A 23,339-nucleotide genomic window follows, 5' to 3' on the forward strand; every position below is an offset into this window, starting at 1 on the left:
CTCCGAAGGGTAGAGAGGCTGTTTCCAGGAGACCCTCGGCTCAAAAAAGCAATAGGAGATGATATATTAGTACCATAAAAATACATGATAAAAATAACCACAATATACAAGAGACATGAAATATGAAATACAGCATACGTAATACGAAATACGAAATACGAAATACAAAATACGAAATACGAAATAGATGGCTGGTATAGTACAACTAGAAGGTAGAAGGTAGAAGGTAAAGCCCTGCATCAATAGACGACCAATGACATTCCTAGTCTAACTCCTAACTGGATAGTCTCACTCTATTGTGCTGTAGAAATATTCACACTCCCCCTAACCTACAACCTTAATGCTCGACCTCCATAATTCCCTATCAAGGGTCATGTCTTCAGTAATCCTAAGTCGCGTCATGTCCTGTCTGATCACCTCTCCCCAATACTTCTTAGGTCTTCCTCTACCTCTCCGCGTGCCCACTACAGTCAGTCTCTCACACCTCCTCACCGGTGCATCAGTGCTCCTCCTCTGAATGTGCCCGAACCATCTGAGTCTTACTTCCCGCATCTTGTCCTCCATGGGGCCACACCCACCTTCTCTCGAATATCTTCATTTCTAATCTTATCCATCCTTGTATGCCCGCACATCCACCTCAACATCCTCATCTCTGCTACTTTCATCTTTTGGATGTGTGAGTTCTTTACCGGCCAACATTCAGTTCCATACAACATTGAGGAGGCCATTTAAACAAAAGACCTAACGGGTTCATTTTAAAACCCAGCCCCATAATATAATTGGATTCCCCCTTTAAATAAAATTAAACCCTTTTGGTTTAATCAACAGAGTAAAACCTTTCTACATTGCATCAAACAGCAATTTTTCAAAAGATTTTGTTTACCAGGTCGCTAAAGTTCGTCTTCTCTGCCGCCAATTAAGCTGCTCATAATCACTCTGCCGCTAACGGAATTTGGTAACTTTATTCTCTTGCGTGCTTTTTCTTTATAATCCATTTCTATGTGTCTTAGTTAGCAATAAACCTTATCCCTTTCAGCAATGGAATTTTAATGGCAATCCATAATTTTTGGTGAATCGCACCATAATGTTTATTTATAGTCTTAATGAGCTTGTGATATTCTTTTCAATTATAACACCTACTATTTGATAATTTTTTCTCAGTATGAAGAATCTAACTGACAACGGAAAAAGAAAAACATAAAGGGCGTGTTTGGTATGATGGAAATTGTTTTCAATGGAAAATATATTTTCCTGGAAAATAAGTGCGTTTCTTGATTATATCCTGGTGTTTGGTAAGTAATAGGGTGTTTGGCTAAGCTTATAAGCTGGTCAAACTAGCTTATAAACACTTTTTGGCTTATCTACGCGTTTGGTAAAATTAAAAGTGCTTATAAGTTAAATGTTTATAAGCCAAAAATAAGCCAAAAGTCATAAGTTGGTCTCCCCCAACTTATCAAATTTCAGCTTATAAGCACTTTAGGTTTGACCAAAATATTTACTATTCTATCCCTAAAATACTTCTTTTTAAAACAAAACTCTTCGTACACCCAGTTCTTCAGCTGCTTATTATTAATTTCTGCACTTTTATCCAAACACGTAACTACTTATTTTTTAAATCAGTTTCAGCACTTAAAAGTGCTTTTCAGCACCTAATGCTTATCAGCTATTCTAAATCAGTTAACCCAAACGGGCTCTAAGTAGACAATATTGCCGCACGAGCACGAGGCAAACACTACAGAGAGTAGGGTGGGGTGTTGGGCGATGGGGGATGGGGAGAAGGCAATTAGCGTGGAATGCCATTTATGGAGCTTGTTTTTACTACTCCATAAGGAAGAGTAACTTGTTTTTCCAGAGAAAATACTTTCCAAAATATTTTAACCAAGTATATTATTTCTCCACATTTATAAAAAGCACGAAAACCATGTGCAAAATATTATTGACTTTTTTACCCTTTAAAAATAGATTGCACATTAGACAAAATTGTTATTTATAAACAACTAAAATTTTTCTTACTAAATCATTCCTTATCTTAACTAGGTACGAAGTCCTAATATTTAAGATTTTAATTTTTTTTTTGTACCTTATATGAATCATTTAGAAAAGAAGGAAAACCCACCAACAATCCAAAAACAGCAACTACACCACAAATCATCGGGGAAGGAGTGACGACGACTCACTAACTCATAAAAAACTAAAAATAGTAAATGATTAGTGGTGTAACATTCTCTTAATAGTATAAGCTCCAATTTATTTTTTTATTCTTGATACTTACTGATTGGCTAGATTTTGATTTTGTTTCAAAGTAAGGAGCAACATTTTCCGACTTAGCATTTAATATTTAGTTCATAATTTTTACTCAGTATATGTTTCTAATGTGGCTGAATTATATTCCATGTGTTTAATTCAATTTGAAATTTTGAATGCGATATTAACAAGTTTTTGCATGCTGCAGGATACTTTCCATTATTCATTAAATACAGATGGCACAACAAGGTAGATTTACTTATAATTAACACATTATGTTCTTTAAAATATTGTTAATCGTCAGTAATTAAATTAAATTTTGGACAATTTGGTCAAAAAGGAATAGAAGGTGTTTTGATGGATTATCAACTCCAACTTACTCCCTCAAGGCTAATTGTTTTATTTTGTTATGTAGCTGGAGTATCACTCCCCTGGTAGCTCACCCGAGTCATTTTTGGATTTTGTTAACTTCCAATACGTAGCATAAGATTATCTGTAATAGGGCTAGCAAACTCTTTTGTTTTAGCACTAGTACAGTGCTCTATTTTTGCATCTTCTACCTGCTTTTAATAATCTCTCATACTTCATCAAAACAATTATTTTCTTTTTGTAGACCAACGGAAAGTTGCTTATGCCATTGGGAGGATGAACAAAAATATTGAATCAAATGCAACAAAGTTAAATGATGGAAACAATAGTGGACATGAACAAGAAATTTCAGGTAAATCTTTGAAGAATCGTGATAAAAGTATTTTTGTGTTACTTGTTTATTTTCAGGTAAATAGCCTCAAAAATAAAAATAGGGCATTTGAGGACTTCCGTGGGGCAGAATTTCTTCTTTTATTGAGCTAGCTAAATGAAATTAATATTTAACATTTTTAAGAATTTACACCTTTTCCTTAATTTTTATTTTATAACTCAAACACAACAACAACAACAACCCAGTAATAATTCCACTAGCGGGGTCTGGGGAGGGTAGAATGTACGCAGACCTTACCCATACCCATGAGGGTAGAGAGGCTGTTTCCGGGAGACCCTCGACTCAAAAACGAAAGATCTGTAACAACAACAGAAAACATACAAATAAGATCAGCACCGTAAGTGACAAAAAATAAGTGGGAAGGACAATAACTATGGTAATAATAAAAATTGGAAAAAAATATAAAATATAAATAAAAAATTAATAATAATAAATAATAATAATAAACAAAAAATAAAAGTGTGATGGAACAATAACCGCTAGCAGTCCTATATAAAACACTATCAGACTAGCCAGAACAACGAAGAAAAACGCTCAACCACCCCCTAACCTACAACCCTAATGCTCGACCTCCATACCTCCCTATCCAGGGCCATGTCCTCGGAAATCTAAAGTTGCGCTATGTCTTGCCTTATCACCTCGCCCCAATATTTCTTAGGCCGCCCTCTACCTCTCCTTGTACATGTCAAAGCCAACCGTTCACACCTCCTAACCGGGGCATCTGGGCTCCTCCTCCGCACATGCCCGAACCATCTAAGTCTCGCTTCCCGCATCTTATCCTCCATGGGAGCCACGCCCACCTTCTCCCGAATATCTTCATTCCTAATCTTATCCAGCCTAGTGTGCCCGCACATCCATCTCAACATCCTCATTTCGGCTACTTTCATCTTCTGGATATGAGAATTCTTGACTGGCCAACACTGCGCCCCATACAGCATTGCCGGTCTAATCACCGCTCTATAGAACTTACCTTTAAGTTTCAGTGGAACCTTCTTGTCACACAGGACTCCAGACACTAACCTCCATTTTATCCATCCCACCCCGATACGATGCGTGAAATCTCCGTCGATCTCCCCATCTCCATGGATAATAGACCCTAGGTACTTGAAACTCTCTCTCTTAGGGATAACTTCCGAGTCAAGCCTCACCCCCCCGTCCACTTCCCCCGACACATCGCTGAATTTGCACTCCAAATATTCCGTCTTGGTCCTACTCAACTTGAAATCTTTAGACTCCAGGACCTGCCTCCATACCTCCAGTCTTTCATTAACACCGCCTCTCGTCTCATCAATCAGGACTATATCATCAGCGAACAACATACACCATGGCACCTCCCCTTGAATATGGTGTGTCAATGCGTTCATTACTAGGGCAATTAAGAACGGGCTGAGCGCAGATCCTTGGTGTAACCCCGTAACTACTGGAAAGGGCTCCGAATCACCTCATATAGTCCTAACCCGAGTCTTAGCTCCATCATATAAATCTTTTATCGCCCTAATATAAGCTATCGGCACACCCTTCACCTCCAGGCATCTCTGAAGAACGTCCCTAGGGACCGTGTCATATGCCTTCTCTAGATCAAGGAACACCATGTGCAGATCCCTCTTCCTATCTCTGTACTGTTCCACCAACCTCCTGATAATATGGATAGCTTCTGTAGTAGAGCAACCAGGCATGAACCCGAACTGGTTTTCTGATATAGACACCGCCCTCCTTACCCTCTCTTCCACCACCCTTTCCCAAACTTTCATGGTATGACTTAGTAACTTTATACCCCTATAGTTGTTACAATTCTGGATGTCCCCTTTGTTTTTGTACAACGGAATCATCGTACTCCATCTCCGCTCATCTGGCATCCTCTTCGTCTTGAAAATAACATTTAACAGCTCAGTCAGCCACTCCAAGCCTGCTTTACCCACATACCTCCAAAATTCAACTGGAGTCTCGTCTGGTCCGATCGCTTTGCCTCGACTCATCTTACGCATTGCTCCCATGACCTCCTCCACCTTAATACGCCTACAGTACCTAAAGTCTTGGTGACTCTCGGAGTGCCCCAACTCCCCTAACATGATGTTTCTGTTTCCCTCTTCATTCAGAAGACTATGAAAGTACGACTGCCACCTCTGCTTAATCTAGGCCTCTTCCATCAATACCCGACCTTCCTCGTCTTTGATGCACCTCACTTGATCCAGATTACGAGCCTTCCTCTCTCTCGCTTTAGCCAATCGAAATAACTTCTTGTCCCCACCTTTACCCCCAGTTCCTCATACAACCGCCCAAACGCAACAGTCTTAGCCTCCGTGACCGCTAGCTTCGCTTCCCTCCTAACTTCCTTATATCTTTCTCTGTTCGCTCTCCTCTGCTCCTCGTCAGCGCTTTCCAATAACTTAAGGTAAGCCGCTTTCTTTGCTTCCACTTTACTCTGGACCACGTCATTCCACCACCAGTTGCCTCGGTGCCCGTCTAAGTACCCTTTTGAGACCCCAGTGTTTTTGAGAGTGCGAAGCGCAAAAAAGCGACAAGGGCTCGCCTCGCTTCAAAAGCGAAGCGCAAAGCGAAGCACATGCTTTATTAAAGTGAAGCGCAATTCTTAAAAAACATAATATAAAATTACAAATAATCAAAAACTTCAATTTAAATACTTAAAAGTAGGTACTAGGTACCACCAAATCATCCACAAACCATAGGACAAGCAAAATCAAAGCTACTAAATTACTAGAATCAACATCTTATTCTTCTACTCTTCTTTTTCTTCAAGATTGTCAAAATCTTGAATTCCTCTATTATCTTCATATTGCCCGTCATCTTCTTTTTCCCCCTCCTCTTCATGATCACTCTCATCTTCATCAATTAGGGATAGAGATCGACTTGTAGTAGCCACACTTTTTCCCTTCCTAATAGAGCTTGAACTTGGAGTATATCTCCTTAAACCATAAGGATCCTCCCCAACTCCACTACCAATCGCAACGTCACCCCAAGTGAAATCGGAGTCGCCTTCAAATACTTTTTCATCTTCATAATTTTCGGGGACTCCAGTTAGCCACTCATTAGGCTCATCAATATTGTCCAAAAGAATTGGATCAATTATATTGCGGTGGTTGTAGCGACGCCTCAATGCTCTATTGTATTTTATGAACACTAGATTATGGAGGCGCTTCAAGGTTAGTCGATTCCTTTTCTTTGTATGAATCTGCAAAAAAGATGTGTCAACTAATTAGTAGGAGTTTGGACAATTGAGATATAATTTACTTTATCTCAAAACACGAAATAATTCTTTTTATTTCTCACGTGTTCAAAAACACTCCAGTTCCTTTCACATCCGGATGAGCTACAAGTTAAGCTTAGAACTTTGATGGCGAAAGTCGGTAACTCCGGAGTTTCTACACCATATTGGTCCCACCATTCAACTATAGAAGTCAAAAAAATGTTCAAGAGTTAATAAGTATAAAAAATACATTTAAGTTAGAGCTATAAAATTTAGAAACACTTGGTCACCTGGCGACTTCGTCGTTCTTTGTTTAATAGCAAGTCGGAGCTTAAAAAGTCCTTCAGCTGCCTTGTAAGTAGCAAGCTGATCTACTATCTTTTCTTGCAAGTCTTCATCTGGGGTCAACTTGATAACAACCTGATGGAATCCTGTCCACACTTCTTTAGCCAATGAATTTTTCTCATGCTGCTCATAAAAGAGTGATGAGTTCAGAATAAGTCCAGCTGCATGCAAAGGTCTATGAAGTTGCTCGTCCTATCTTGCATCAATGATCTGAAAGACCTTTGCATATTTCTGCTCATCACTGACTGATGCTTGAATAGCCTCCTTGGCCCTATCCATAGCTTCATAGAGGTAGCCCATTGGTGGTTTTTGCTCCCCATCCACCAAACGGAGTACATTAACCAAAGGGCCACCAATTTTAAGAGCATGAAGGACATTATTCCAAAAAGAATAAGAAAGAATAATGTGTGCAACCTCTTTTCCCGCACTTTCCTTTGCAATTTTACTCTTGCTCCATTCCTCTGAAGTGACCATCTTTCTCAAATTGTCTTTTTGACAGTGGATACTATGCAAACTCAAGAAAGCAGTGGCGAACCTTGTCTTGCCCGGTTTCACCAAATTGTTTTGCATGGTGAATCTTCTCATCATATTCAATAACAAGGGCCGCTGAGAAATATAAGAATGTAACCTAACGCCCTGGCCAAAAACTGTAGAGAAGAGTTTTTCCTTGAAAATGTCCCTGAACATCAAGTTGATACAATGAGCCGCACATGGAGTCCAATAGACTTTCTTGTACGCTTCTTCAATCATGCTACCCGCTTTCTTATTTTCACTTGCATTATCAGTGACCACTTGAACAACTTTGCTTGGACCAATCTTTTCGATGGTGTTCTGAAACAAGGTGAACATTTTGATGTGGTCAGTGGATGAGTCACTAGCATCAATGGACTCAAGAAACAAACTTCCCCGGGGAGAATTCACCAACACATTAATAATCATTTTCCCCGTTCTTGCCGTCCACTTATCCATCATAATGGAGCAGCCGTACTTGTTCCACACAACTTTATGCTCCTCAACAATTTTATTAGTCTCCTCCACTTCCTTATTTAGATAAGGACCTCTTATTTCATGGTAAGTGGGAGGCTTCATTCCAGGTCCGTATTGACCAACGACCTCAATAAAGTCTCCAAAAGTGTCATAGTTGACACAATTGAAGGGGAGCCCAGCATCATAGACCCATCGTGCAAAAGCTCTAACTGCACGATCCCTCAAAATGTCTTTAGCAATTTTTTGTACATCTTTTCCACCGCCCTTTGCTCCTGGCTTCTTTGAGAAGTAGCAATCTATAAGACCTTTAGTCGATGATCCATGGCTTGACCCATCTCTTCCCCGTTTTGTTGGAAGTGACAATTCTTCAATATCATCATCATCAAGATTGGTCACCATTGGTTGATGAACCATTTGATTTTTTTGCTCCTTCTTCTTCTCAACAAAATTCTTTATTTCTTCCCTCACCTCCGGTGGACATTTCGGACAACTTGTGACGTTTCTATCGCCACCAATTAAATGGTATTTAAAGCGATAAATTCTACCCGTTGTAATCTTGTTGCAAAACTTGCATACAACAGTTGTATTCTTCTCATTAACTCTCTCGCCATATCGCCAAGCCGGGTCTTTCTCTTTCGAACTTTGAGACATTTTAATATCCCTATTAAGATATAAGAAAAACATAATCAATAAACTGAAAATACATATAATATATATAATAATTAATTATATAAACTGAAATATACATTTAAAAAATCACATAAACTAAAAATAATACATATATATAATTAATTTTATATGCTGAAATATAATAATAATTTAATTTTATATGTTGAAATATAATAATAAATGAAATACATATAATAATTAAATATATATGCCGGAATATACACAAACGAAAAGGAAAAAGAAAGAAAAAATGGTTCCTTACTCTGTTCTGGACTGGAGAAACAGAGAAAGAAAGAAGAAGAAGAAGAATGAAAAAAAAAATGAGAAGAACTGAAGAACAGAAGAAGAAAGGAGAAAGGAGAAAGGAGAAAGGAGAAGAAAAAATTACCTAGGTCAGCAATGGCGAGTGTCGCGAGCGAGAAAGGAGAACTTGAGCTAGAGAGAAAGGGTCAGCAATGGCGTCTCTGCTTTTGGATTTCAGCTTCAGCAGGTAAAAAACCCTAGGTTTTGTGAGACTCTGTTTTGTCGAAGAATTTTGTCGAAGGGGAAGGGGTTTTTGGTCGATTTAGGGTCTGTTTTGTCTAATAGAATAACATACCCAAATTTTTTTTTAAAAAAAACCCCCTGTGCTTTTTTGCAATGAAGCAATCGCTTTATCCGCTTCATCGCTTTTTCCTGTGAAGCGCTCGCTTCCTCAGATCGAGTCACCTCAGTGTGCTGGAAGCGACAGTAGGTCGCGTCGCTTCGCGCTTAAAGCGACGAAGCGCGCGCTTTTCTAAACACTGCGAGACCCCTAACACCTCTCTCGCTGCCTCCCTTATACAGTCCGCTGTCGCCGTTCACATACCGCTAGCATCCCCACCACTCTTCCAGGCTCCCATAGCCGCCAACCTTCCCTCTAATTCCTGCGCATTTTCCTTAGTTAAGACTCCACACCCGATCCTCGATTGCCCCCGTACAAACCTCTTCTTCCTCTTTATCAAGATACCGACGTCCATCACCAGGAGCCTATGCTGTGTTGCGAGGTTCTCGCTCGGGATCACCTTACAATCCTCGCACAACCCCTTATCACACCTCCTGAGGAGAAGATAATCAATTTGAGTCTTAGCCACCATACTCCGGAAAGTAATCAAATGCTCCTCCTTCGGATAAATAGAGTTCACGATCACCAACTCAAAAGTTCTAGCGAAATCCAAAAGTAGGAGATAAAAGGATGAACAATTTATCATGATATTATTGGTTTCAATTAGGGTGAAAGTCATTTATGAAATCCTTAATATTAGAACATTGGATTTTAGTTTCGAACCAATTCAAATCTAATTATTTACCCAACTAAGAGAATATCTTTAGAAAAAAAGTTTTATCTTATATACACATTTTACTCTATTAGGTACCTAACAGATAATTACATGTAACTGGACATAAAATGGGAATTAGTAACCTGAAAAACAAGACAAGTTACCTGCTATAACAAGTTATTTAGATTGATAGTCCAAGTTAAATCCATAAAAAAACAATTTTGAAAAGGTATCCTCTTATCCAAATATGTCTATCCAATCGAACTTGGAAGCTAATATATCTAATAATTATTAATTTAATTATCTATGAAGATGCTTGATTATTAGAGAATGGACAACATTCTTGATTATTGAGAATGGGCTCTTGTTAGAGTGGGCTTTAGTTCGTACTATTCTTAGTTTTAGCATGCAGTTTATGATGAATTAAGCATATATGCAGAGAAAAGGAATGATCTGAGCATTGCATCATTGTTGTTGAATCTCATAACCGTGATGAACTTTTAACTAATGGATATTAGACTCTACACTAGGATTTTATGTATGGAAATCAAAATAGTGGTCTATGAGAATTGTATGGCTTTCTGCCAGTTGCTCATTCAGTTCATTGATGAGCTGTCTTGATGTAAATATTCTCTTATTCTCTTATTTGTATATGGGATCAAATCAAATAACTCATATTCTACCTTCATTTTTTTATTTCCTTTATGGGACTTGGGAGTACAACAACAACAACAACCCAGTAAAATTCCACTAGTGGGGTCTGGGGAGGATAGTGTGTACGTAGACCTTACCAAGGAGTAGAGAGGCTGTTTCCGAAGACCCTCGGCTCAAGAAAACAAAAAGACAAAAGGAGACAATATTAGTATCACCACAGAAATCATAGGAAAAATAGGAACAACATGAAATCCAGAAGAAAGATGCAAAGCAAAAGCGATAGCTAGTAAATAGGTTCTGCACTAAAAAGAGAAATAGTAAGACACAACATTGCCACTAGCTATCTTAGACAAAAACCCTACCAGACTAGTCTCACAAAAGTACGAAGTAAGGCAAGACTCAACTACCTCCTAACCTACAACTCTAATACTCGACCTCCACATCTTCTTATCAAGCGTCATGCACATACTGGTTTTTAAACTTATTTGTCCCTAAAACTTAGCCTCTCTACCCTTCCATGGTAGGGGTAAGGTCTGTGTACACTCTATCCTCCCCAAACCCCATTAGTGGGATTTTACTGGGTTGTGTTGTTGTAGTTTCATCAAAGTTTTCGTTTGTTAAAGCTGCTAGCATGTTTTTATTTTCTCCAAATGACTGCAATTTTACAGCGATGGAGAGAGCAGCGCCATTTGCTGAGCAGGTGGATATCTCATCGGGCGACTCATCTTCCTCTGATGCAGATGATCGCAAAACAGAAAACAAACAGCTGAAAAATAATATCACCACTGGTCAACCTGTTAACGAACTTATTTCTGAAGGTACTGAAATTCTGTGTCATAATTCACATAATTATCAAGTAGAGTCTTGTTTCTCAATCTACTTGAAGTGTCTGCATATGTTCCCTTAGCGGAAACACACTCCAGTTGCTTTATCACTGTGAAAAACTGGAAAAAGGAGAACCCTCTTCTCTTGATTAAGTTTGAGATATGTTGTAGGTAGAGATTCTTATGTTTTTGTTCAATACATGAGGATCTAGTTAGGCTGTTGGTGTAGTGTTTCATGTTTCTTTTATTTACGCAAGCTTGTGTCCTCTTTTAGTATGGGAACTCGAGAATCAAAGACGGAGCTAGGAGTTTAGGTTATATGGTCCAACATTTCTCACTTCAAACTGTCGGTTGCTCAAGTGTGATTAGAATTTAGAAAGCAGTTCATGGACAAGTAAAGATGGTAGCATAATGCCCGGAAGGAATCTGTTAAATTAATATCACATTTATCAGGCACAGCTTATCTAATAGTTTTTGGTGTTAGTATAAAATTCTGTAATGGAGTTCAGGTAGGAATTTTAGTGCGGAAAACAACAAAATAAAGGCAAGCAATAAATTTTTGATTAGACCCAACAAAGAGGTAATTGAGAAGCAGAAGCAATTGATAACAATCAATTACCTATCAACTACAAACAAAGTGAACCTAAAACTGTAGGATTACCCTCAAGAGGAATGATTCCCCTTGTGTATACACCTTGGAAGTCTAGATCAACAAGTTGGAAGCCATAGCCCCTTAGAAACCATCATCAATATGCAAAATAAGCTAAAGAGGAAATAACCCTCATCAATATCCTTTTACACCAGGTCTAAATAGGGTCAATGAAAGACAAAATTACCTTTGAAGAAGGCCTAAGATAAATACACTAAAAAGAAAATAATTTGAGGCTCCAAGTGGTCTTCTTTCAACTCCTCCTCTTTAGGCAAAACATATAAGACATTGCAAGTCTTCAACGAGCTTCCAACTTGATCTCCAAGGCATCCCACTTCTTTGTAAAGATTTGTAAGTCCATTAGTTCTTTTGCTTGTGATCTAGTGAAAGGTCGTGAGGCTTGATGTGTACTTGTGTAAGTTGTGTTCCTTGGTTCGTATCAAGTTCAGCTGCACAGATCTTCAGATGAACTTTTTATACAAAGCCGTTATGCAATTTAACGTATAAGATCTGATAACGTTGTCAGTTCCACTTGTTTGATAATGTAATCTAAGAGCATCCAGATAGATGTGATTTGAATAATATTCTTTGTAAAGAATTTCATTTCCCATCCTAAATATGGTATTGGCTCTGATAACAAAACGTGCAAAAACGGCTATTAAAAAGAATGTGCAAAGTGGAACTGTCATAATGAAACATTATTGTGAGAAGGCACGAGAGAAAATATGATATATTGATATTGTGTGTCTAATGCAATACAAAATGTGCTAATTTATAGCTACTCTATACAAAGAGCATACTACACCTATTCCAATGTGGGACAACTACATATCTATATCTAACACTCCCCTCAAGCCGGAGCATACAAATCATATGTACCGAGCTTGTTACATATATAACCAATGCGAGGACCGGTGAGGGACTTGGTGAAAATATCTGCAAGTTGATTATTCGACCTCACAAACTTCGTAGTAATATCTCCTGAAAGTATCTTCTCTCTTACGAAGTGACAATCAATCTCAATATGTTTCGTTCTCTCATGAAACACCGGATTTGATGCAATATGAAGGGCAGCTTGATTGTCGCACACAAGTTCCATCTGACTGATTTCACCAAATTTCAACTCCTTGAGCAATTGTTTGGTCCAGACTAGTTCACATGTTGCCATAGCCATTGCTCGATATTCTGCTTCTGCACTAGACCGAGCAACTACATTTTGTTTCTTGCTTTTCCAGGACATCAAATTTCCTCTTACTAAAACACAATATCTAGACGTAGAAATTCTATCAGAATGTGATCCTGCCCAATCAGTATCTGAGTACCCAACGATCTGCTCATGACCTCGATCCTCAAACAGTAATCCTTTGCCTGGAGCCGATTTTATATACCGGATAATGCGGACGACTGCATCCCAATGACTATCACAGGGAGAATTCATAAACTAACTTACAACACTCACAGGATAAGAAATGTCGGGTCTAGTCACTGTGAGATACTTTAATTTACCAACCAGCCGCCTATAGCTTGCAGGATCGCTAAGCGGCTCCCCCTGTCCTGGCAGAAGTTTAGAATTCGGATCCATCGGAGTGTCAACAGGTCTGCAACCTATCATCCCTGTCTCATCAAGAATGTCTAAAGCATATTTCCTTTGAGAAATAAGAATACCTGAGCTAGATTGAGCAACCTTAATACCTAGAAAGTACTTCAATCTGCCTAGATCCTTAGTTTGAAAATACTGGAAGAGATGCTTCTTCAGATTAGTAATACTATCCTGATCATTGCCAGTAATTACAATATCATCAACATAGACTACCGGATAAATACATAGACTTGAAGCAGAGTGCCGATAAAACACAGAGTGATCAGCTTCACTACGAGTCATGCCAAACTCCTGGATAACCGTGCTGAACTTACCAAACCAGGCTCGAGGAGACTGCTTAAGACCATAAAGTGACCGACGCAAGCGACATACAAGGCCACGAGACTCCCCTGAGCAACAAAACCAGGTGGTTGATCTATATAAACCTCATCCTCAAGATCACCGTGAAGAAAGGCATTCTTAATGTCTAGCTGATAGAGGGGCCAATGACGAACCGCGGCCATGGATAGAAAAAGGCGAACTGATGCCACTTTAGCCACAGGAGAGAAGGTATCACTGTAATCGAGTCCAAATATCTGAGTATATCCTTTGGCAACAAGACTGGACTTAAGTCGATCAATCTGGCTATCGGGACCAACTTTGACTGCATAAACCCAACGACAACCAACAGTAGATTTACCTAAAGGAAGAGGAACAAGCTCCCAAGTACCACTTGTATGTAAAGCAGACATCTCGTCACTCATAGCCTGTCGCCATCTTGGATGAGACAACGCTTCACCTGTAGACTTAAGGATGGAAATCGAGGACAAAGAAGATATAAAAGTATAATGGGGAGATGACAGACGATGATAACTCAAACCAACATAATGAGGATTAGGGTTAAGTGTGGTCCGTATACCTTTTCGAAGTGCAATCGGTGTACTAGGAGCAGGGTCAGGTGCAGGATGAGAACCAGTTGGGCCTGATGTAGGGCGCAGACGACGATGATAAGTCAAGAGTGGTGTTCCTGTGACTGGGAAACTAGGAGGAACAACACTAGACTCCTCAATGGTTAGTATGGGTGAAACCTCCGTGTTCGAAGGTGGAGGAGGAGCTATAGGAAACTCCTCAAAGGTCGGTATAGGTAAGACCTCATATATATCACGGTGGTCAGCAGAAGCAAAGAAAGGTTTAGACTTAAAAAATGTGACGTCAGCTGACATAAGGTACCTACGAAGATCAGGTGAATAACAACGATATCCCTTTTGAACACGAGAATAGCCAAAGAAGACACACTTGAGAGCACGAGGAGCTAACTTATCTTTCCCAGGGGCTAAGTTATGAACAAAACATGTGCTCCCAAAAACACGAGGTGGAAGAGGGTATAAGGCTGACTGGGGAAACAATACTGAATGCGGAATCTGATCCTTGATGGGAGATGAAGGCATCCTATTAATCAAATAACAAGCTGTGAGAACTGCATCGCCCCAAAAACGCAACGGAACACGAGATTCAATTAGAAGTGTGCGAGCAATCTCAATAAGGTGCCTATTCTTTCTCTCTGCAACCCATTTTGCTGAGGGGTATAAGGACAAGATGTCTGATGAATAATTCCATGGGAAGTCATAAACTGCTGAAACTGAGAAGATACATATTCTAAGGCATTATCACTGCGAAAAATACGAATAGACACCAAATTGATTTTTTATTTCAGCACAAAAACTCTGGAATATAGAGAATAACTCAGAACGATCTTTTATTAAGAAAAGCCAAGTACATCTTGAGTAATCATCAATGAAACTAACAAAATAACGAAATCCCAAGGTTGAACTGACTCTACTAGGACCCCATATATCAGAATGAACCAAGGAAAAAATAGACTCTGCATGACTCTCAACACTACGCGGAAAGGAAGCTCGGGTATGTTTCCCAAGCTGACACGACTCACAATCTAATGTAGACAAACTGGATAAACTAGGCACCATCTTCTGAAGTTTGGATAAACTTGGATGTCCTAAACGACAGTGGATTAGGTCCGGAGGATCAGTAACTAGACATGTTGTGGAAGGACTGAGTGAATTAAGGTAGTAAAGGCCTTCTGATTCACGTCCTGTACCAATTGTCTGTCCCGTACTGCGGTCCTGCATAGTAAAAGAATCATCAGTAAAATATATACCACAATGGAGGGCACGAGTCAAACGACTAATAGATGCAAGACTAAAAGGACAACCAGGGACATAAAGAACGGAATCTAGGGTGATAGAAGACAATGGGTTAGCTTGTCCAACTCCTTGTGCCTTAGTTTGACATCCACTGGCTAAAGTAACAGTGGGAAGAGACTGTGAATATACAATATTCGACAAAATTTATTAACAGAGATGTGATCAGAAGCGCCTGAGTCCATGACCCATGGTCCAAGAGTACTAGACTGGGAAACACAAGCAAAAAAATTACCAGCAACAGGAGTATCAGTCGGGGCAACTGAGGCTATTTGTGGAGATGTCTGCTTACTTGCTCGATACTGAAGGAGCTCATTATATTCATCTTTAGATATAGAAAAACCTTGGTTACCTGTAGTCTCGGTCTGAGCAACGTAAGCATTTTTGGGTGGACGTCCATGTAAGGAATAACACATTTCACGAGTGTGTTCAAGTTTGTGACAATAAGAATACTTGGGTCTAGATCTCCCAAAACGACCTCGTCCACCTCTGTTCTCCATAGTTTGAGACGCCCGAACATCCACTGTCTACGATGCGAGAACAGAGGAATCAAGTATTTGTGATGAGATCAGTGAGTGACTTGGTGCTGCAGCAAGGCGGAGTAATCGAGAGAATAATTCATCAACTGTGGGAACAGTCGGACTAGCCAAAATCTGGTCTCGCACTGAATCAAGATCATTAAGAAGTCCAACGAGTGTAAGAACTAGAAACATCTTTTGTCGCTACTCTTGTTATTTTGCTACACTAGCAGAAACTGACATTAATGTCTCAAATTCCTCCATAACTGCTCGTACTTGACCCAAGTAAGTAGACATATCTAATTCTTGCTTCTTTAAGTTTGTCATCCGTGATATCACATCATAGAAGCGAGATATGTCATTAGTGTATAAGGTACGAGCCTTTGCCCAAGCCAAATAACATGTCTGGAATGGACGAAACAAAGGCATCAACTTGGAATCAATAGAACGCCACAAGATGCTACATAATTGAGCATCAATCTTTGCCCAAAGCGTTATCGCCTTTTCATCTCCTTCGCTAGACTGTTTAATTAGATGATCTTTAACACCTTGACCTTTATACCACAACTCGACAGATGAAGCCCAAGCTAAGTAGTTTGAACCTCCCATTAAAGGTTCCGAAGTAATCATTACACTAGAGCTTCCAGAACTCATGTTTTTAGACCCAAAAGCATCAATTCCCAAAGACATCGTTGCAAATTATTACCAAATTAAAGAAATAATCAAATGTAATCCACTGAAACAGTAGGGGTAGGATTGGAATTACCAGATTCAACTGTTCTGATGAAATGTTTTCAAAAAATGGCCGGAAGTCCACTTTTGAAATCACTATTCACGCCGGAAAAATATAAATGTTATCGGATTTTGGTGTAATCTGGATGGGTAGTCTCGGAATTGTAAGGGGAACAATTTGTCCTGAAGAGTCGTTGTCAAAAAATGGCCAAAAGGTGGTCCACGCGACGTCGAAACTTTGCCGGAATTTTTTTTTCCAGTGGCGAGTGGCGGCGCGTGGAGGGTATTCTGACGGATATTTTTTATGGGTTGGTCGCCGGAGCCCGATCTACTTCGTGGTGGTGTTGGTTTTTGCACAACACTAACGAAAAGTGGCTTTTTTTTACTTGCGGCAGACCTGCCGGAAAAAGGCTTTCGGTCAACTGATTTTCCTTCCCGGAGCCGCTAGAATTTATGCACAGCGATAAATCTCTCACGATTGCTCTGATACCATGTGAGAAGGCACGGGAAAAAATATGATATATTGATATTGTGTGTCTAATGCAATACAAGATGTGCTAATTTATAGCTACTCTATACAAAGGGCATACTACACCTATTCCAATGTGGGACAACTACATATCTATATTATGGGTGTTTAACGGGCTAACCGGGCCGGTCCGGGACTCCATTTTTTGGACCCATACGGGTTACGGTCCGGTCCGGTTCCGGGTTGGTTCTTAATGGGTTTAACAGGTTCGGGTTCATCCGGATAAAAACCGAACCGTACGGGTTACGGGTTGAGAGGGCCGGGCCGGGTTTAGTGTAGTTTTAATTTTTTTTTTTTGGAATTTTGTATAAATATTGTAATAAGTGCATTACAAAATACTAACATAAAGAATACAAGGGAGATGGGGAAAAAATGCACTTATTGCAAGTGCTACTTTTATTTTTTATTTCATTCAAAGTTTCAAACTTACAAATTGAAAGGTTTCCATTTTTTCCAACAAGTGAAATAGTAAATTCAAAGGTTTTGCATTGCCTTAGTAAGTTCATCATAATCAATATGAACCGATTGACCTTCTTCTGGAGTGTTAAATTCGGATGGGTTACCATGTGTTAATATATCTCCAAGTTCCTCGTCTTCTGGGCTATCAACATCTTCACGTCCTTGATTTCTTCGTTCCGATCTAATCCAATCTCTGAAACATACTAAAACTTCCAAAGCATTGCTTCCCAATGAGTGGCGGGTGTCTCCAAGTTGTTGTCTTGCTTGGCTAAATGCACTCTCCGATGCAACAGTAAAAATTGGTACATTCAGCACGTCCCGAGCCATAGCGAAAAGAACAAGAAATTGCTTTTCATTCTCATGCCACCATCCCAACGGTGAAAATTCCTTTGTGCGAGACTCTTTTTGCTTCTGCAAGTAGAATTGAAGTTCATCAATGTTCTTGCTACTGGTTTGAGTGTTAGAAAATATAGAAAAAATATTAAAACTATCAAGGCCTTCTTCATCATCCACAGTAGCAGAAGTGGTACAATGCATAGTTGGATTAACATTGCCTACATTAAGAGCATCATCATCAATTACATTTGCATAATAATTATATAATTGTTGTAAATATTCATTTAGCTTGTTCATACAAGTATATAAATCTGGGATGCAAATTGGAGAATGAGAGAAATTGAGATTGAGAAATGAGTATTGAGTGAAGAAATGAAGAAGAGGGGGAGGGTATTTATAGTTTTAAAGAAGGTTAGTTTTGTAAATTGAAAAAGGGTTAAAAATTAAAAAACAAAATAGGCTATTTGTGCAATATTTCCGGTGGCCAATGGACCAAAACATGGTCTGACCGTTGCCAACGGTCTGTGGGGCCCCTAAGTCCGAAAAATTAAATAAAAAAAAACTAGCCGTTTGAACCGGGCCGGTTAACCCGGTAAGAGTTACTATTCACTCTACCGGGTTCAACCGGTTCCGGTTACCCGTTTGGGCCAGCTGAACCGCGCCAACCCCCCAAACCCTCCTACCCAGCCCAGCCCAGCCCCTTATTACCGGTCCGGGCCGGTTCCGGGTTTTACCGGTCTGGGCCGGTCCGGAACCGGTCCAACCCAGCCCGTTTAACACCTTTAATCTATATCTAACAATTATAAAACTTGTCTAATCAAACTTGATACATAATCTTTTAGACATGAATCAGTTGAGTAAAATTTCTGTTTTTTCATTCTTAGCCTTGAAGCCAGATTAATTGTGGTTTCTCAAGGGTGCTATAGAGAGTAGCCACTTGAAGACAATACTACCAGTATTTAGCATTTACAGAAGCAAGCATTTAAACTGAAAAGTCTTTCTAGATATAATTCATAAAATATTCTTCTTTCTTGAGGAAAGAAAATGAAGGAGGGAGAACACTTTTGTTGAATAAAAGGAGAATTTACGCTAATAGGTTTTGATAAACAAAGCATTTTGGAAAGAGCAACTAGTACTTTCCATTTTTGGAGAGATTCATTTGAGGAACATGGAGACTAGTTGAAGTACTGATCAGGAGGCTTAGTACTTAAACTGAGTTAATAGAAAATCATTTTACCTTCTTAGTTGGACTTCTCGATAATTCTCAAAAAAAAAAAGATAGAAAAAATTATCCCTAGAGTAGAGTCGAGAACAGGAATGCATAAACCAATGCTTCCATAGATTTTGATGGTATGAACTTCCCCTATCTCTCAAAGGAATAAATTAAACAAACAAATATAAATCCAAGCGGCCTTTTCATAAATTCAAGAGATCTTCTCGTAGGTGTTTGTGTCCCGTATTCAATGTGGATCTAATTGATTAAGGAAACATGAGTATAATTAGTCAATTTATTAGTGAACAAGGACAAATATTTTTATATCCTTATTGAACAAAGAAAACATTTTCTCTCTTCAACCCTTTGAGCAAAATGCTTGCAAAAGAGAAGGAAGGAAAATCTCACCAATAAAAAAAAAGAAAGGAAAATCTGTGGACTAACGCCATCATCTCATTGATGAATCCAGCTGCTGAATAAAACTCCAAGTATTCATGTCTCTCCCGTTGCTTATCCTCTCCCATCTGGTGTCTTTCTCCCTTTTTCTCTAGCTTATGTCCAGAACACAACCACCAGCAACAAGAAAGCCTGCACTTTGAGTGTGCACAAAGACATCTGAGCTCCTCCCACTTTTCCCATCTCTCATCTCATCATTTTGCTTCCAATTGCACAGTGCACGTAGATTCTTCCTGTTTCCTCTTTATCTTGGTTTTGGATCTGTATGGGCTTTAAGAATAATGGAGCATTAAATTTGTCTTGGGGGATGAAAATGATGAAAATGTTTCTTTTTTTTCAAACAAGTTTTCTGCAACCTTGGGAAATCAAAACGAAGTAAAAATGACTGTAGAATTAGGAGATTTCATAAAATGAAAGTGCAAATTCTGCATCTGGACAACTCCAGATGTTTGCTTGTATTCCTTTTTTCTTCTCCGGTAAATGGTTTATGAGACACTAAGGGTTCTTTGTATCAAGTAACTCTGACAATAACCAAACAATAATTGATGTGATTTGGTGGGGATGAAAAGGAGAAGAGCTGATGGAGAGGAAGTAAAACGTGGACGGATTATTTCTCATCTGGTTAGTAAAAAACGAGAAGACTGGATGTGAAAGGGTTAGAAGATACCCTTCCATGTCAATTTTTAACCTTATTGAAACTTGACCAAAAGAAATATATCTGTTTTGCTTCCTATCCATCTGTACAAGTTGACTGATCTCTGGCTACAAGTAGCTTCTGTTTGATTCCCAGGAAAATCTCGTCCATAAATCTATGTTCTGTTTATCTTTTCTAATGTGAATGAGCAATTGAGAGGTCTCTTTGATAATAGTACTAATGCTCGAAGGGATTACTTTTGCTGCTTCTTTTTTTTAGTATGAAAATCGTTTTAAATATTTTATGTTGAATTCTTAGTTCAAACTAGTAGCCAGACAATTGACCACGGTGCAAGATTGAAGATTACAGTTTACATCTTATTTCATGTATTATATCTGTATAACTAGTCTTACAGGTTCTGCATTACAGATTCAATGATAAGAAGAGCAAGAATGTACCAGGAGTACATGCAGTTGGTCCCTATTCCCACACACCGTGGCTCTATTATCCCTTTCACCTCATGGGCGGGATTAGCTGCATCCATTAAGCAGTTATATGGGCAACCACTGCACTACCTAACCAATGTCCACATGAAGCAGTGGGATCAAATGAGGTTTGGCACCAACGATGATGACGTTCCATTAGATACCATCATACATCCTAGCAAAGCTGAAGCAAGCATCTGGCTTATTGAAGAAGTTCATAGGCGTGCCTCATCTCATCATTACATTGCCCAACTTTGGCTTGCTGATCCAATGTATCATGCCTATGTTGATCCAATTTTCCCAAAGCTGCAGAATTCATCAAAATAGATTCTTTTCCAATCTATCTTCATTGACTTGGTCCAGACTACTCATTAACCTTCTACTTGGGAAAAAATTTCATCTCCATCACCCTTTCCAAACAACCATGTTATATGAAAAATTGTACATCATAATGACTTGCTTTCACATGTTGATAGAGTAATATGTTTTCAGCACATGGGCTATATGGTGATCTTGTGTTTGTGCCATACGTGCTTTTTTTCGCGTTAGTCAACTTAAAGGAAATACGACATACCGATTCCCGATCAGCAATATGCCTTAGCCTATTGAAACTTCTTAATTCGAAATCTTCGGTTAGCTCACTGGTAGCCTAAAATTATGCGTGATGTCAACTCCACAAAACCTTTACTCAAATTATGTCAAATTACTGCATTCATTTTGAAACCCATTTACTTTCTATTTTCTGTTTTTTTTTTTCTGGAAACCCATTTACTTTCTGTTTTCTGTTTTTTTTTTTTCTGGAAAAAAGAGGTGCAAGTGCGACAATGTCCCAGCCAGCAGGTATTTTTATGGTCGACTGAAATATTCGACTACTACTAAACGAGACATGCTACGTTAAACAGCATTACTCAACCACAAGTAGGTGTAGGGCATGAAAACCAGAAGCATTTAATAAGATCCCCTTTTTATTCAGAACAAATAGCAAATAAGCCAGAACAAGAACCATATTTTGTACAATTCTTGTTGGTGGAATCAGGATACTAGAGCAAATAGCCTCTGCATTTGATACTGTCTGTTAGAAAAATAGCAGAATATGGGGACAAAATAATTAGAGTTTGATAGTGTAGTCACTGTCCTTAAAGAATTTAGCCCTCCCACTTTTGTTGTTGCAGGGATTATGACAGAATTCCTTCAGAATTCCACAAAGCTTATAAAATTCAGAGTACCAACAATTGTACTAGAACAAACTTTGTGAACTATAGATAGCAGAAGGATAAGAAGATGGAAATATGTTACCTTTTGTGATGTATTTCGATTTGGAGGGGAATAGGGTATTTATAATCCCTTTAGGAGTTTGTTAGAATTAACAAGATCAACCTTTGCCAATGGGTACCCTTTTAAAACAAATAGTCACCTTTTCAAAATTAGTAGACTGTTAAAATGTTTTAATAATTTAGAAACATTTTTTATTAAATAACAAAATTAATAGGTGCCTAAAAATGTTAATTTCAAACTAGTTCATTGGCTGGCCCAACTACCCAATCTTGATTATAAGGAATTTTCACCTCCTATAGCAAAGGTTAACACTTTATTTATTTTAATTAAATACCATTTAAATAAATTATATTCTATAGATACCTTTTAAGGTTTATAGCAAAATATTTAATTTTGGTTACCTCCTAGCCATAAGCCACTAAATACGCTAATCAGTTACAATATTTTCTTTCTCTCTCTACTTTGATACATCCCATTCTCTTCCCCATCCCATTAAAATTTTCGATTTTCTTCCTCTTCTTTGTCTAGCCAACGATTCTTTCCCTTTCATAAAACAACCAAATTCCTTACAAAATATTCGAAGATCAAGAGGAGTAAACGAAACTGTTCAACTGAAGTTGTTCAAGCCAATATCTTTCTGCGTTGATTTGGGAATACAGAAGTGAGGCAAGGCAAGGAAAACCCTACATCTGAACTTGAATTAGAATTGAAAGGCTTAAGACTAGGGCACAAATGAGTAGAAATAGCGATTTTCTCCATTTTGGAGTAGAAATTGAGAGGAAAAGAGGTAATCTAGGGAAAAAGGGACCTTTTCTTTTTTGGGTTCTTGATTTGGTTCTACTTATCCTCCAGCTCGACGAGACGACATTAGGGTTATTCTTGAACAAAGACAACAGAGTTCGGGGCTGAGCAACTTTCTGTTAATATATTTCAATGTATCTCGCTGTATTTTCATGTATTTCACTGTATTCATTATCTTTTTTTCATTGTATTTCAATGTATCCCGCTGTATTCTATATATTTCATTGTATTCACTATCTCTATATATGCCATGAATGTATTCATAAGTTTTTTTTTAATTAATATAATTTATGTATTCAGATGTATTATATAATTTCTCTGAAGATTGCTATGTTTTTGGGGTATTTTTCGGTTGAAAATCTTTTTTATAACTGAAAATACAAAATTTATGTGTTATAATTGAGTTTGTTGAGTTATATTAGGAGTCTATTATGTTAATTGACTCACTCCATGAATATAGTCGAATAC

The 23,339-nt window shown here is 38.5% G+C and overlaps 1 protein-coding gene across 1 annotated transcript; it reads left to right on the forward strand.

Moving 5' to 3' along the window:
• The first annotated feature begins 807 nt into the window (after nucleotides 1–807).
• Nucleotides 808–21,289, forward strand: LOC104249156 (protein RDM1-like). The gene is made up of 5 exons (XM_070153164.1): nucleotides 808–955; nucleotides 2,453–2,493; nucleotides 2,858–2,965; nucleotides 10,831–10,980; nucleotides 20,740–21,289. The coding sequence occupies exons 2-5, from the start codon at nucleotides 2,481–2,483 to the stop codon at nucleotides 21,120–21,122; spliced, it is 654 nt and encodes a 217-aa protein (XP_070009265.1). The 5' UTR covers nucleotides 808–955; nucleotides 2,453–2,480; the 3' UTR covers nucleotides 21,123–21,289.
• Nucleotides 21,290–23,339: the final 2,050 nt, after the last annotated feature.

Source organism: Nicotiana sylvestris, chromosome 8 (genome assembly GCF_000393655.2).
Source record: "Nicotiana sylvestris chromosome 8, ASM39365v2, whole genome shotgun sequence".
NCBI lineage: Eukaryota > Viridiplantae > Streptophyta > Magnoliopsida > Solanales > Solanaceae > Nicotiana > Nicotiana sylvestris.

Excerpts from the sequence above, each read along its gene's own strand:
- LOC104249156 (XM_070153164.1), top strand. Across the intron at positions 2,966-10,830 it reads ACATGAACAAGAAATTTCAG|CGATGGAGAGAGCAGCGCCA; the intron begins GTAAATCTTTGA and ends GCAATTTTACAG. Across the intron at positions 10,981-20,739 it reads TAACGAACTTATTTCTGAAG|ATTCAATGATAAGAAGAGCA; the intron begins GTACTGAAATTC and ends TCTGCATTACAG.